The sequence below is a fragment of the Mesoplodon mirus genome (assembly GCF_964341445.2).
Source record: "Mesoplodon mirus genome assembly, chromosome: 7".
Classification (NCBI taxonomy): domain Eukaryota; kingdom Metazoa; phylum Chordata; class Mammalia; order Artiodactyla; family Ziphiidae; genus Mesoplodon; species Mesoplodon mirus.
This window is the reverse complement of record NC_138983.1, coordinates 112,533,178-112,547,248: the sequence shown is the minus strand read 5'-3', so window position 1 is coordinate 112,547,248 and position 14,071 is coordinate 112,533,178. Positions and strand designations below refer to the sequence as shown.

General features: G+C 36.6%; 1 protein-coding gene across 4 annotated transcripts in view; it reads left to right on the top strand.

Annotated features, from left to right (window-relative positions):
• Positions 1-14,071, top strand: part of PDGFD (platelet derived growth factor D) — a 226,117-nt gene that overhangs the window by 183,251 nt on the left and 28,795 nt on the right. For all 4 annotated transcript variants that reach the window (XM_082626483.1, XM_082626485.1, XM_082626482.1 and 1 more), the window contains one exon: positions 13,334-13,396. In XM_082626483.1, the coding sequence (XP_082482609.1) occupies positions 13,334-13,396 (63 nt within the window). The remainder of the gene's footprint in view (positions 1-13,333; positions 13,397-14,071) is intronic.

Sequence of the window (14,071 nt, the reverse complement as noted above, 5' to 3'; positions counted from 1 at the left end):
CAGGCCACTTCTTTGAGACATTTGTTTCTAGAGATCTTGTGTTATTCATTTATTCATTCCACAGATATTTATTAACTAACACTCAACTGTGTAGCAGCCAGTGTGCTAGGGCTTTACATGAATCATCTCGCTTGATCCTCACAGTAATCCAATGTCTATTTATTCTTTCATTTAACCAGTATTTATTGAAAGTATGTTAGTTAACACACCCCGTTGTAAATGCTGGAGGCTGAGCAGTGAGAACGTTAGAAAATATCCCACCCCCCCACCCCCCAGGGCTTATATTCTAATGGAGACACACAAGGTTGGAAATAAGTACAAAAATAAGTGAACAAGATAATTTCACATAATGATAAGCCATTATGGAACTAAAAGTTGCTGATGTGAAAGGGAATGACAAGAGTGGGGAATTAGAATTAATCTAGATGGTAAATTCCTCAAGGGCAGTTTTACATCTTATGCATCTATGCATTACCCAGTGACCAGCACAGTGAATTATATACTCTGGCCATTCAAAAATCTTAGATAGAGAATAGAACTTTGAACCTAGTGATCTGTAAGATCCCTTCCAGCTCTAAAATTGTGCTGCTGAGAATAAGAAATAGGTACAAGGTTTAAGTGTGAGACATGAAGTATTCCTAAAAAAAACCCATATGCAGGGAATATCTCAGCTAATCCTTGAACCTGGGCAACAATTTAGTCAGCTCTGACTTTTCCCAATCCAGTAGAGAAGAAGCAATAGTTTACCCAAGCCCTAGAGTATTTTCCCTTTGACTTTGGAATGCATTGTATTTTTTTCTTTGGCAGCAAAAATACCTTTGTAATTATATTTGGCTTAGATGAATGCAGCAGTGAATTCTTAAAGTACATAGCATGTGATAATACAAAAAAGTATAGCAGGAAGCAAAGGAGAGCCAATCTGGGATTAAAATTTTGCTGTGCAAAGCCTAGTGTTTTCACTCACTGAAACTGCTGACGAATACTGCTAATGTAATGACAAGCAGAAGTTAACTGATGATAACCAAAGGTAGAAAGGAATTGTAAAAACCCATGAATACAAACTGATAGGATTCAGATTGCAGGATCTCTCATCTAAACACCTTTTGTCCTATTCAAAATGATTTTCTCAACCAGTAGGAGAAGACTTTGAGCTGTTTATTCAGGAGTGATGATGAAGTTATACGGACTGAGTTGCACATCTGTTCCTAGGAGGCCTCCTTCACTGGCTTTAACCAGAGTCTGGCCAGAATGTTGAGTTTTTCTCTGGGTGAAGCTTTACCAGCCTTAACAGGATGAAGCTCACGACCTGTGTGTTTGGTGGTCAGCTCCTAACGCAGACAGCAAGCCTGCTTTAGAGATCCGAAACCTGCAAACTGCTTTGATTAGTTGTTAGTTGAGTGGGGAGTGGAAAGAGGAACTGCAAGGTCAAGAATGTGCTAATCTCACCTTTATGAAGTGTAATTTGCAGGGGGATGGGTACTACACTTTTGTTTCAAACTTTACAGTAACAAATTCTCCAGTTTAACCACATAAATGAGTGTGGAAACCCCCTTACAGTGAGGTCAAAAAAAGGTTGTCCTTTGAATTAACTGTTATTTCATTTACATAGTTCTATGATATAAACATGTCTATTAAGTATTTCACATTCAGTGTAGCCTATAGTGCCAAATGATAATTATGCAGAACCAATGAAAGCATACTGGTCGAGTGTAAGGATAAGGATTAATATGTACAGGAAAAAATGTGTCACCAAGAACACAAAGTCACCTCCCTAGGCAATATTTATATTTTTAAAAAGAATGAACAGTTTTTTTTTTTTTTTTTTTTTTTTTTTTTTGCGGTACGCGGGTCTCTCACTGTCGTGGCTTCTCCCGTTGAGGAGCACAGGTTCCGGACGCGCAGGCTCAGCGGCCATGGCTCATGGGCCCAGCTGCTCCGCGGCACATGGGATCTTTCCGGACCGGGGCACGAACCCCCGTGCCCCCTGCATTGGCAGGCGGACTCTCAACCACTGCGCCACCAGGGAAGCCCAAGAATGAACAGCTTTTTGAATGCTTTATGCATGTCTTGCCCTGATTCTATTATAAGATGTCCCCCTTTATAAACCTGTCACTTGCTGAATAATGTTTCACCAGTGCTCTTTTTTCCTGGTAGTATGACAAGCTGTGTTGACTATTGAACTTTAAATGGTATTTTCTCCTTAAAGTAAAATATTAGGAGTTTCAATTAGCAATGCAATAATTTGAGTTCATAGAGGAAATGCTTTTAGCTAAAGGATTTTTGTGATATGGCTTTAATCTTCATAGTGTTTGTAATTCCCGTTTTCCTTAATATTTGTCTTAATAATGTAACTAGCTTTTGGCCAAGATGAGGAAATCCATTTATATAACACCATTAAAGTACTGAGAAGTTTAGTAGTTCTTAGGAGTGTGAATTTCAACACAGAGTCATCCAATCAAAGTGAAATGGTTTCTCAAATTTTGAGTTTGAAACAGTACTTCCTCCCTCAACAAAAACTAAAACAAAACAAAAAACAAAGTGTGCTCACTGTGTACCAGGCATTGTGCTAAGTGCAAGGAAATGAAAATATGAATAATTCAGGTCAGTATTTCTCTTCTTCATTTCAAACTTGTAATTTTCCTGAGGTAGCAAAGTAATTTCCTCAGCCATCCATTTTCGCTTGGTAGTGAAAATAATCTTTAAGATTAGCTTAGCACTATCAAAAGCACAATCTTTAATAATCTTCAGGCTATTGGTGAACCAAACCAAATGTTCTTTTGAAATGCATTTAAGGAATGTGTGAAAACCTGTACTTAGCACAAATCAAGGGCATTTGTTTATCTTATAAAAGGATTCTTTATAAACAAAAGGAGGAATAGATCAGCAGAGATGAAAGAGCATGAAGAATCAGCCTCAAGTTCAGGTATCCATGGAGCCTCTTAATAACCAGGCTTGATTCCATGGGCAGGTTCCTTAAGTACCTTGTCTCCCTACTTTCTCATCTCTTAAGGCTACAGAAAAGATGAGTGGGATAATGTAGGTAAAGGGTTTCCTATAGTGCTGGTCACATAATCTAGGCTCCATAAAAAGCAGCTGTTGCTACAAAACAATCATAGGGTTTTCTTAATATTAAACAACTTTATTGTGTTTACAAGAGCTATTCACAAATTTTAAATATGTACGAGCTTTTCAGCAACACATTGCAGAGAGACCTATGGCAGTATTTTTCTAGATGTAAATTAAATGTTCATTTATCATCTGTGTGTACCAAGCACAGTGAAAGCTATTAGCAAAGTTGTATCTTGCAATTTACAATTTCCTGTGCAGTCCTTTGCCAGGACGTCCTTGTTTGGCAAACACAGGCTTTAACCACCTACTTCATCATCTGTTTCTCCTCTCCAAGATCCTTATGTTTTCCTCAAGTCATAGTACATAAACAATAATTGCAGGTTGTTCACCCTTTTTCTATTTGAAAACACACCTCCAGAACTTCTTTAGTTCTCAAGACGACTCTCATGACCTCTTCTCTGCTTGTCAGAGAAATTTTCTTATTTACCATTGGACTGGTGTTTGCTCTAATCTTTGCTTATCGTATTGAGAGTAACTTCCCAGACTAAATTCCGTCTGAAGAAATCAGAAACTATAAAAAGTTTTTTATCTTATAAGAAGAAAATGAACTTTTAAAAACATCTTGACATTAGCATCAAGGATACATGGATGCAGCCACACAGCACAGAGAGATCAGCTTGGTGCTTTGTGATCACCTAGAGGGGTGGGAGAGGGAGGGTGGGAGGGAGACGCAAGAGGGAAGAGATATGGGAACAGATGTATATGTATAACTGATTCACTTTGTTATAAAGCAGAAACTAACACACCATTGTAAAGCAATTATACTCCAATAAAGATGTTAAAAAAGAAGAATACGTAGATGACTAGTTGACGAATCCTAGAAGTTTTAAATTAAAACATTATACAAACTTCATTGTTACTAATGATAAATGAAAAAGTGGTAAAATTAACTCTTAAATCAGTGGAAATCTGCAAGTATGTCTTATCTCTGAGAGATATTTGTTACTAAAGGTATATTTATTTTATATAAATTATATGTCCAATAACAGATGACTCATGCCCACAGCTTCTTATAACTCTAAGTATATATGTTATTAAATTTCACAGGCAAATTCTCTAACTTTGAAAGATGCTCTTTGATTCTTGTTAATTATTATTACTTTAACATCGTTATTGGAGTATAATTGCTTTACATTGTTGTGTTAGTTTCTGCTGTATAACAAAGTGAATTAGCTATGTGTATACATATATCCCCATATCTCCTCCCTCTTGCATCTCCCTCCCTCCCACCCTCCCTGTCTCACCCCTCTAGGTGGTCACAAAGCACCAAGCTGATCTCCCTGTGCTATGCAGCTGCTTCCCACTAGCTAGCTATTTTACATTTGGTGATTCTTGTTAATTATTGATGCTTGAATTATTGATATCCTTGTGTTACATGTTGTTGCCAATAAAAGCTGGCATCCAACCAAGGCTTTTCCCTTAATACTTGTAAAAGAGCTGGTTTGATGATGAACATATAATGAAATACACTTGTAAAAGTTTGGTTGGATCACAGAGTTTGATTGAAACTGAGTTTTCAATACTTGCTTTATTCTATTCCTATGAACACTAGGACATTGATGTATAATTTCCACATATATTGCTTGGACTGCATGCCAGAAATTCATGTATTGGAGTATCAGAAGTCTTTGTTTTAAAGGATCTCACCCATAGAGTGATCCTAGGGCACAGGGCTCCAAGTTTAGCATTATTTGAGTTTCCCTCAGTGGGTCATGAACTGAGCGGAGTGTCATGAAATGAAGAATTCACTGAAGGAATAAATGTTGTAATGTATTTGCTCGTTATTGTTTTATGAATCATGACAAATCCCTCTGTGTTTCTTTTGCATTTCAAAAGAAGCACCTTTAAGCATTAATTCAGTCAAGAAGCACAAATATAATAAGGAGAGATATTTCTTTAATTTTTGCCTCTGTAGAATGAATATAAAACAGCAAACAGTAGAAGATTTTCAAAATTAGGGAAATCTTTTAAAACTTTTCAAAAATAAGTCATCCTTGGTAAGTTAAAGATTGTTTTGATTGAATACTTTTTAAAAACCCCAAGTAACTGCATATGTTTTGTTTTAAGAGATGGTAGAATACAACCTCTGAGCAATGAACAGTTCATGGCTCATCTACTCACATACAGCATAATCACCTAGGATAAAAACGAATGTCCTCTGTGAGGTCCAGGAACAGGTGGTACAACTAATCATCCCAAATGTTTGGAATACTGGCCTGGCAACAAGATTCAAAAGACAAGTGTCCCCAGCTCCACTATAAAGGGACACGAGAAGGATTCTTTTGCACATCCAGTGCAGGCACTAGATGAATAAATGTGTGCAAGCTTGCCTTGGGAGAGGAATGAGTAGGTTATTCACTTATTAGCTTGTGATATACCACCTGCCCTCTGGGATGGGCTCAAGGTGACTGACGGCAAGTAAGGGTTATCTGGAGATACCCTTTCTGAAAATGGAAATTCCCATTCATATTGTAGACTTTAATAGAAGAGATTATTATTGAAAATATTCATTACCTATAATGCTATTTCATCCCCAGCTGTATTTGCTTTCAGCCTGTGGGCAAACTGTCCACAAACAGAGCCAGATAAATGCCTGTCTGACCCTGAGCTGACTTCATATTTCTGTGGCTGTTTTTAAAAACTGCATATTTCTGAGAAATAACAAGGTCCTCTTGTATAGCACAGGGAACTATACTCAATATCCTGTAATAAAACATAATAGAAAAGAAAAATAAATAAATAAAAAAGAAGGAAAGAAGGCAACAATAACAAAAAAATGAAATAAAATAAAATTATACTGCTTCAAAAAGAACTGCATCTTTCTGTGGCCATTTTTAAAAACATCAAAGTTTGCTGCATTAGCCATGGTTTAGGTGGAACCAAATGTGATCATTCTAGAACAATTCTTTATTATTCTATCTTTGAACAATTCTCTATTTAGCAATTGGTGAGAAACATTTCTATAAGAAGGCTTTTATTTTCCACCAGGGACTACATGGGTGATACCATTCAATCTAATAATATAACATATAAGGCTTTAGGTAAACGATGACATGCATACCACCCCCACCCCCCCAGTCAATTTTTTCTTTCCCACTGTGTCAGTCCTGGTGCAATCAGATAATCTGTACATTTTTCTAGCAAAATTGTATTTTTTAACCTTTTGATTTATGAGTTTATTTTACTTTAAGGATAGTAACTCTTTATCTTTTGTATCTGTTACCAGTATGTTTGCTAGTTTGTCATTATGCTTTCAGTCCTGTTTTTTGGTATTTTTTTTTGGATTTATACAATGACTTATGCATGTGAGGTGTATCAATTTTTATGTTTTCCAACTTCAGCATTCATGCTTAGAAATATCTCTTCCATGCTACAATTATATAAATATGTATCTACATTCTATGCAGTACTTTTAAGATTTTATTTTTACATACCTCCCCAACTTTCTAGTCTATAACACTTTTTCTTATACAAACCAAACTATGCATACTAAGCTGTTTAAAAAGTGAAGATCTGAGAATCATATCTATGTTTTCAATACTACTCCAAATAGTAAAATGCAGAGAATGAAGGAGTTTCATTTCAAAATGCTGAATAATGAGTTTCACTGCCAACATATAGTTAGGAACTATTTTAATGTGAGGACATGAGCTGAGAGTAAGTTATTATAATTTATAGTGTTATAAATTAATTCTTATTAGATTAAGGCAGTGCAGATTAAGATGCCTATAATTATAGAATGATACATGTCATTATTTGGTGGATTGGAAAGAGCATGTGACTAAGACATACACAATAGCTTATTGGTTTCTAGTGCTGACTCCAGTAATAATTAATTAGTTTGGGGATTATGGGTCATTTTCTCTTTGACCAGGGGTTTGCTTGTCTCTCAAGTGAGGGCATTGGACCCTAGATGACCTCAGTAAGGTACCCACAGCACCAAAGGGCTAAGATTCCCACATGGACTGAGGGAACAAAATAGCCAAAATATCAGCTCCTTTCTTCTAGGATGGAACATACTGCCTTTCAGGAGCAAGAGCTAAGGAAATCAAGGGCTGAATGTGTCCTGACTTCTTGGACCTAGCAAACAGTTCTCTCTCCTCAGAAGAATGGGACATGGCTTTTAAAGCACTTACTGGAGTGTTCTGTAACAAAGAACAGAAATATGTTTTTGTAAGCTGGACTGTTTTGATACATTTTAAATGATTATTCACTGCTCCATTTTAGCATTTCTTGAAGTAACGCTAAGGGCAGTGCCTTTCAGCACCCATGAAAAAGGAGTTTGTCTTTCATTAAACTGCAGCTCGAAAAACTAGCCATCTACTCAGGATGATATTAAAAATATGTAACAAATAGTATGACATAGGCACCAACTGCTCAGAAAGGACTCTGGTTATAAACTACAGATCTTCCTCAACTTATGACAAGGTTGAAACCTGTTGAAAATATCATAAGTCGAAAATGCATTTAATACACCTCATCTACCAAACATTATAGCTTAGCTTAACCTACCTTAAACATGCTCAGAACACACATTAGCTTATTGTTGGGCAAAATCATCTAACACAAAGCCTATTTTATAATAAAGTGTTGAATATCTCATGAAATTTATTGAATACTGTACTGAAAATGAAAAACAGCATGACTGTATGGGTACAGAATGGTTGTAGTGTGTTGGTTGTTTACCCTCGTGATCTCGTGGATGACTGGGAGAGAGTATACCCATACCACATATTACTAGTTGGGGAAAAGATCAACATTTAGAGTGCAGTTTTTACTGAATGCATATCACTTTTGCACCATCATAAAGTCGAACCATCTTAAGTTGAGGACCATCTGTATTGCTTGCCTATACTGGGGGGTAGCAGCTGAATGTCTTTCCTGAAAGTACACTGGGGACCAGAGAAATTGGAGTCTGTACCAAAATTAGCTAGGAACTTGGGATAGAATGGAGAACAATAAACAAGGTCCCTGCCATTCAAGAGCATACTTTCTAGTTGGTGAAAGAGATAATCAGCAATAAAACAAATATAAAATCATTTCTGTTCATCATAAATGCTTTAAAGAAGATTAAGCCGGTTATGTGAATAGAGTGACAAAGAGTGGGAGTATTTTAAATAAAGCGTTCAAAGGACGTTCTCTAAATATATGATACTTGAACAGCGAACCAACTGATGAGTCACTGAAGACCTGGAGAAAGGGCATCCCAGCCAACAACAAATTTAGATCCAAAGGGAGAAGAAGCTTGGAGTGTTATCTGAAAGATTGTAAGAAGACCAGTGTAGTGAGAGGGGAGTTAGTGAGAATTGTAGAACATCAAATCAGAGAAGGATACCAGATGAGGCAAGCAGTGATCAGCTCTTATAAAACCAGATCCTGAGTGCAATGGAAAGCTATTGGAGTGTTTTAAGCAGAAAACAAAAGTGACTTGATTTACAGTTTAAAAAGATATCAATGAAATAGAATCAAGAGCCAAGAAATAAATCAGTTTTTCACAGTGGAATCAAGAATACTCAATAGAGGAAAGATAGTCTTCAATAAGTGGTGTTGGGAAAACTAGATATGCAAATACAAAAGAATGAAATTGGACCCTGATCTTACACTACTCACAAAAACTAACTAAATATAGATTAAAGACTTAAATGTAAGATCTGAAACCATAAAACTCCTAGAAGAAAACATAGGGGAAAAGCTCCTTGACATTGGTCTTAGCAATGATTTTTTTTGATATGACAACAAAAGCAAAGGCAATATATATAAAAATAAGCAGTTGGACTATATCAAAATAAAAAGCTTCTACACAACAAAAGAAACAATCAACAGAATGAAAATGCAACCTGTAGAATGGGAGAAAATCTTTGCAAACTACGTATCTGATAAGAAGTTAATATCAAAAATATATAAAGAACTCATACAACTCGCTAGCAAAAAAAAAAAAAAAAAAAAGAACCAAATAATATGATTTAAAAATGGGCAGAGGACCTGAATAAACATTCTATCCAAAGGCATATAAATGGTCAACAGGTACAAGAAAAGATGCTTACCATCACTAGTCATCAGGGAAACGCAAATCAAAACCACAATGAGATATTACCTCCCACCTGTTAGGATGACTATTATAAAAAAGACAAGAGATAACAACTGTTGTTGAGGATGTGGAGTAAAGGAAACTCTAATGCACTTTTGGTGGGAATGTAAATTGGTGCAGCCACTATAGAAAACAGTATGGAGGTTCCTGAAAAATTAAAAATAGAACTACCATATGATCCAGCAATCCCACTTCTGGATATATATCCGAAGGAAATGAGATCACTATATTGAAGAGAGATCTGCAACCCTACATTCATTGCATTATTCACAATAGCTAAGACATGGAAACAACATAAGTGTCCACTGATAGATGAATGGATAAAGAAAATATGATATATACAAATTATATATATGTATGTTGTATATATTATATATATTTTACATTTTATATGTATATATATATTTTTAACCACAATAAAAAAGGAAATCCTGCATTTGTGACAACATGGATGGACCTTGAGGACATTATCCTGGGTGAACTAAATAAAAAAAGGTAAAAACTGTATGATCTCACTTATATGTGGAATCTTTAAAAAAACAAATGAAATTCACATAGAAACAGAGTAGAATGGTGGTTGCTGAGGGGCAGAAGAGTTGGGGAAATGGTGAGATGTTGGTACGGACTTCTAGTTATAAGATGAATAAGTTCTAGGGATCTAATACATGGTGACTGCTGTATTGTGTACTTGAAAGTTGCTAAGAGAATAGATCTTAAATATTCTCACCACACACTCTCTTTCACACACATGCATGCACGCACACACACACACTTGTAATTATGTGGGTTGATGGATATGTTAACCTTATTGTGGCAATCATTTAGCAATATATACATATTATCAAATTATCACATTATATACTTTAAACTTACACAGTGTTTTATTTCAATTATTTCTCAATAAAGCTGGGAAAAAAAGATAATTCCAGCTGCCATGTGGAATATGGACTCTACGGAGAAAGGTAGAAGCATGGAGAAAGTTAACAGGCAGTTGACAGACTTACTGGTATCTTGGATTTGGGAGGTTATGGGGGAAGAGATGAGAATGATCATAGTGAGGATAGATTTAGAAAGTAAAATCGCTGTGTTCCTTCCCATGGAGAGATTCTCCATTCAGGGCTAAAGTTTGGAGTTTCTGTATTTTATTTTTATAAGGGATATCATTCCCTTTTATAAGCTCATTTCAAATGTCATTTATAAATAATGGCAAACTTTTGAAATAAGGTAAAAGATAGTTGGTTTCTTTTACATGTCTAATATTCATGTTCCTTAGAGAAGATACATTTACATTTTATCTAGGATTTAATGAAATCCTTTATCATTTGTGCCTGTTAAAGTTTCTGGTTAGAATCCTGTAGCCCAGATAGTGAAGAAGATAGTCTTCAATAAATGGTGCTGGGAAAACTAGATATTTAAATGCAAAAGAATGAAATTGGACCCCTATCTTATAATACTTATAGAATTTACATAGAACCTTCTACCAATACTCTGCTTTATTCCTTTCCTGCTTTTCTATTGACTCCTTTTTTGGACTCTGTTCCATGTTTTTCCCTCAGGCATACAATTATCCAAGCTAGCTGTAATGATGTGAAAGATCACCACACAATTTGTACTGAGGAATGGGTTTTGCTGGTCCAAGCATTCCCAGAAGAAGGCTACGTGATACAGAGCACACCATTCATCTCTCTGAGAATTGGTTTTCTAATAATTAAAATGAAGAGATTGGACTAGATAATCCTAAAAATTCTTTTCACTTCCAAGATTTTAAGATTGTCTCTCTTCCGATTTTCATGTTGTTGATATAATCCATTACTTGCTTTAATTAATTACACAATGTTATATACATGAGCCATTTTTATGCTGATGATTCCCAAATGTATATCTCAAGTTCAAGACTCGCTCATGAGGTCCATTCTCATGTAACAAATGGATTCCTGAACATCTCTACCTGGACATTGTATAAGCACCTCAAACACTTTATGTCCAACATGACTCATTAACTTTCCCCATCAACTTGCTACTTTTTCTGTATGCTTTCCTCACAGTGTCTAGATCTCTCTCTGACTGAGTCTTCTACTCCACCTTTCTTGCAAATAACCATCTACTTATTTATCTACTTATGAGTCTACAAGACTCAGCTCAAGAGTCACCTCGTTATGCAAAATTTTTCTAAAGCCCACTTCCTCTGCATGTAGAATTTTTTACTGCCTGTGGTATCCTGATTAGTATCAGCATCTGCATGAGTTTGTTCACCTGTTTATGTGTCTACATTTTAAACTCCATGAGGGCAAGTATAGTTTCTTATTTCCTTGTGATTCTACCCTCAGCTTAGAATGTATCACAGTAGATGATTAACAAATATATAATGAATGAGTAAAAATGAAAATTCTCTGATCTGAGAATTACTCATGTCCCAGTTTCTTATCTGGAATATGTCCTCCCACCAATAGTCTCTTCAAGACAGGGGGAAGCCATTGGCTTTCTTGTTTTTTTCACCTGTTTACCAGTTTATGAAGACTCATATAAATGCCAACCTCCATTTGTTTGCACACATTCTTCTGTGAGAATTCAGTGCCCTTTTCATATGTATTCTGTCTTGCAGGGTGCAGAGACCACATTTTCTCTTTCTTTCCTCTCTTCCCTGAGGTTGAGATTAGAATAGTCTTGTCCAGCCAGTTTTTAATAGATGTTCATTCCTTGAAGCCCATGTTTGCCTTGGTTCCCTCTGGTAAACAACTAAAATTTCTTCAACGTAGACATCTATATATAAACCAGTTTCATCATGAGCACTTAATAAATACATTTCCGGCTTCTCAAAATGCTAATGAAATTTAGACCTGATACTTAGCTCTCATTCAGTATACTTGGGTGTATAAGCTGTCAGATTTGAGTGGCTGAATTTTTTATCAGCATCATCTTAAAATACCTCCTACTCCCTGATCAGGCTGGAAGAAATTAACCAAGGTGATTTATTTCAGCAGGGTCAAGAAACCATCTGTGACTTGGAAAAATGATAGGATCAGCTTTCCTTCCCATTATGGGTTTTTTTTTTTTTTCAATTAATTTATTTATTTTTGCTGTGTTGTGTCTTCGTTTCTGTGCGAGGGCTCTCTCTAGTTGTGGCAAGCGGGGGCCACTCTTCATCGCGGTGCGCGGGCCTCTCACTATTGCAGCCTCCCCCTCCGTGGAGCACAGGCTCCAGACGCGCAGGCTCAGTAGTCGTGGCTCATGGGCCCAGTCGCTCCGCGGCACGTGGGATCCTCCCAGACCAGTGCTCGAACCAGTGTCCCCTGCATTAGCAGGCAGGCTCCCAACCACTGCGCCACCAGGGAAGCCCCCCCATTATGTTTTTAAAACTTACTGCTACTAGGGTAATTAACATGAAACTTACAGACAAATCAGAAAGAAGTCTGCCTTATAAGAGAAGTTTCTTTCTCTGAGGTCACAAATCCTTTAAGACTTCTGAGATAACTAACTTTCTCAGGTCTGCTCTCTACTTTCTTTTCTTGAGTGAGTAGTACTTTGTCCCTCCCATGGCCATTTTCTTCCCCCTGCCAGTCTTCCTGACATTTCTTGATAGAGTCAGGAATAGCACTTTGTCAGTTAATTTATCTTTGAAAAGATCACAGATTGAAAGTGATGCAGAGCATAGTTCAAACCAAATAACCATTAATACTGACAATAATTATCATTACTCTTTATTAAGCGCTTTAAGTGCTAATTATAATTACATAACCAATGCATTTAATTCTTAAAACAGCCCTGTAATTTAAGCATCCCATACCAGCCCTTTACAGAAGAGGAAGAGAGGAGAGTAGATTTCCTGAGGTCACACAGTCAGTAGATGGCTGAGTTAAAATTTGAACTCCTGTCCCCACATTTTTCATTTTGCCAGTGTTTATAAGTAAATGTGAATGCAGTTGTCCATGTCTTGAGTGACAAGGGTTCTTGAGGAGAGGTGCTTAAGACAGATGGTGACCTGTTCAGCAGTAATGTAGCCTGTATTCCTGTTGTCACTTAGTTGGAAGAAGATTCAGATGGCTGAGATGAAACTGTGCATGTAATGAATTGAACAGAGGTTTGCCTGACTTGCATGGATGTTTCTTTGCCTTCTAGGAAGATTTCCAACCTGCAGCAGCCTCAGAGACCAATTGGGAGTCAGTCACAAGCTCAATCTCCGTAAGTAATTTATTTTTCTGTTGCCTGCAAAGACAACTGATGGAGTAGTAGCTAAGGTCAACCCTGGGATGACTTCAGCTTCATGAAGTATCTATGGCTGGACCCAAAGCCAGATATCAAACATGATGTGTTCTTCCATTTCTTTTAGGTTATAGTGGGCTATGTCAGATGCCCTTTTTTCTCCTCTTTCAGAAAGGTTTCCAGGAAATGTCAGTACCCCTTGTAAGAACAGGGGATAGACAATGACTTAAATATTTATCAATTTCAAAGCAGAACGTTGCAACTAAAGGACTGGCCAGACATATCAAAGGTGTGAAACAGTTCAGGGCCCAAGCTCAGGTGGGGAATTTTGAAATAGTTTTTTGAATATTCCAGGGGACGCTGTTAACCTTGCATTTTCAAGGATCTTTTCAGGTGTGAAAAATCCATGTTTATGGTAACATAACTTAAGTGCAAGCCAGGCTTGTGTTCTATTTGGCTTGGAAATAAAACATAACTCACCCTGAAACTATAAAATGGTTCATGCTCCATTTTTTTTCTCCAAATTTAGTCATTTCCCAGTATTCTGTATACTTATCTACTTTGTACAGAAAGAGCAGACTTTGTTTTCACCAATCTTATGAGTAGCACTTATGTAGCAATAAACTGCAAGATAATAAATGCAGTTGTTCATTA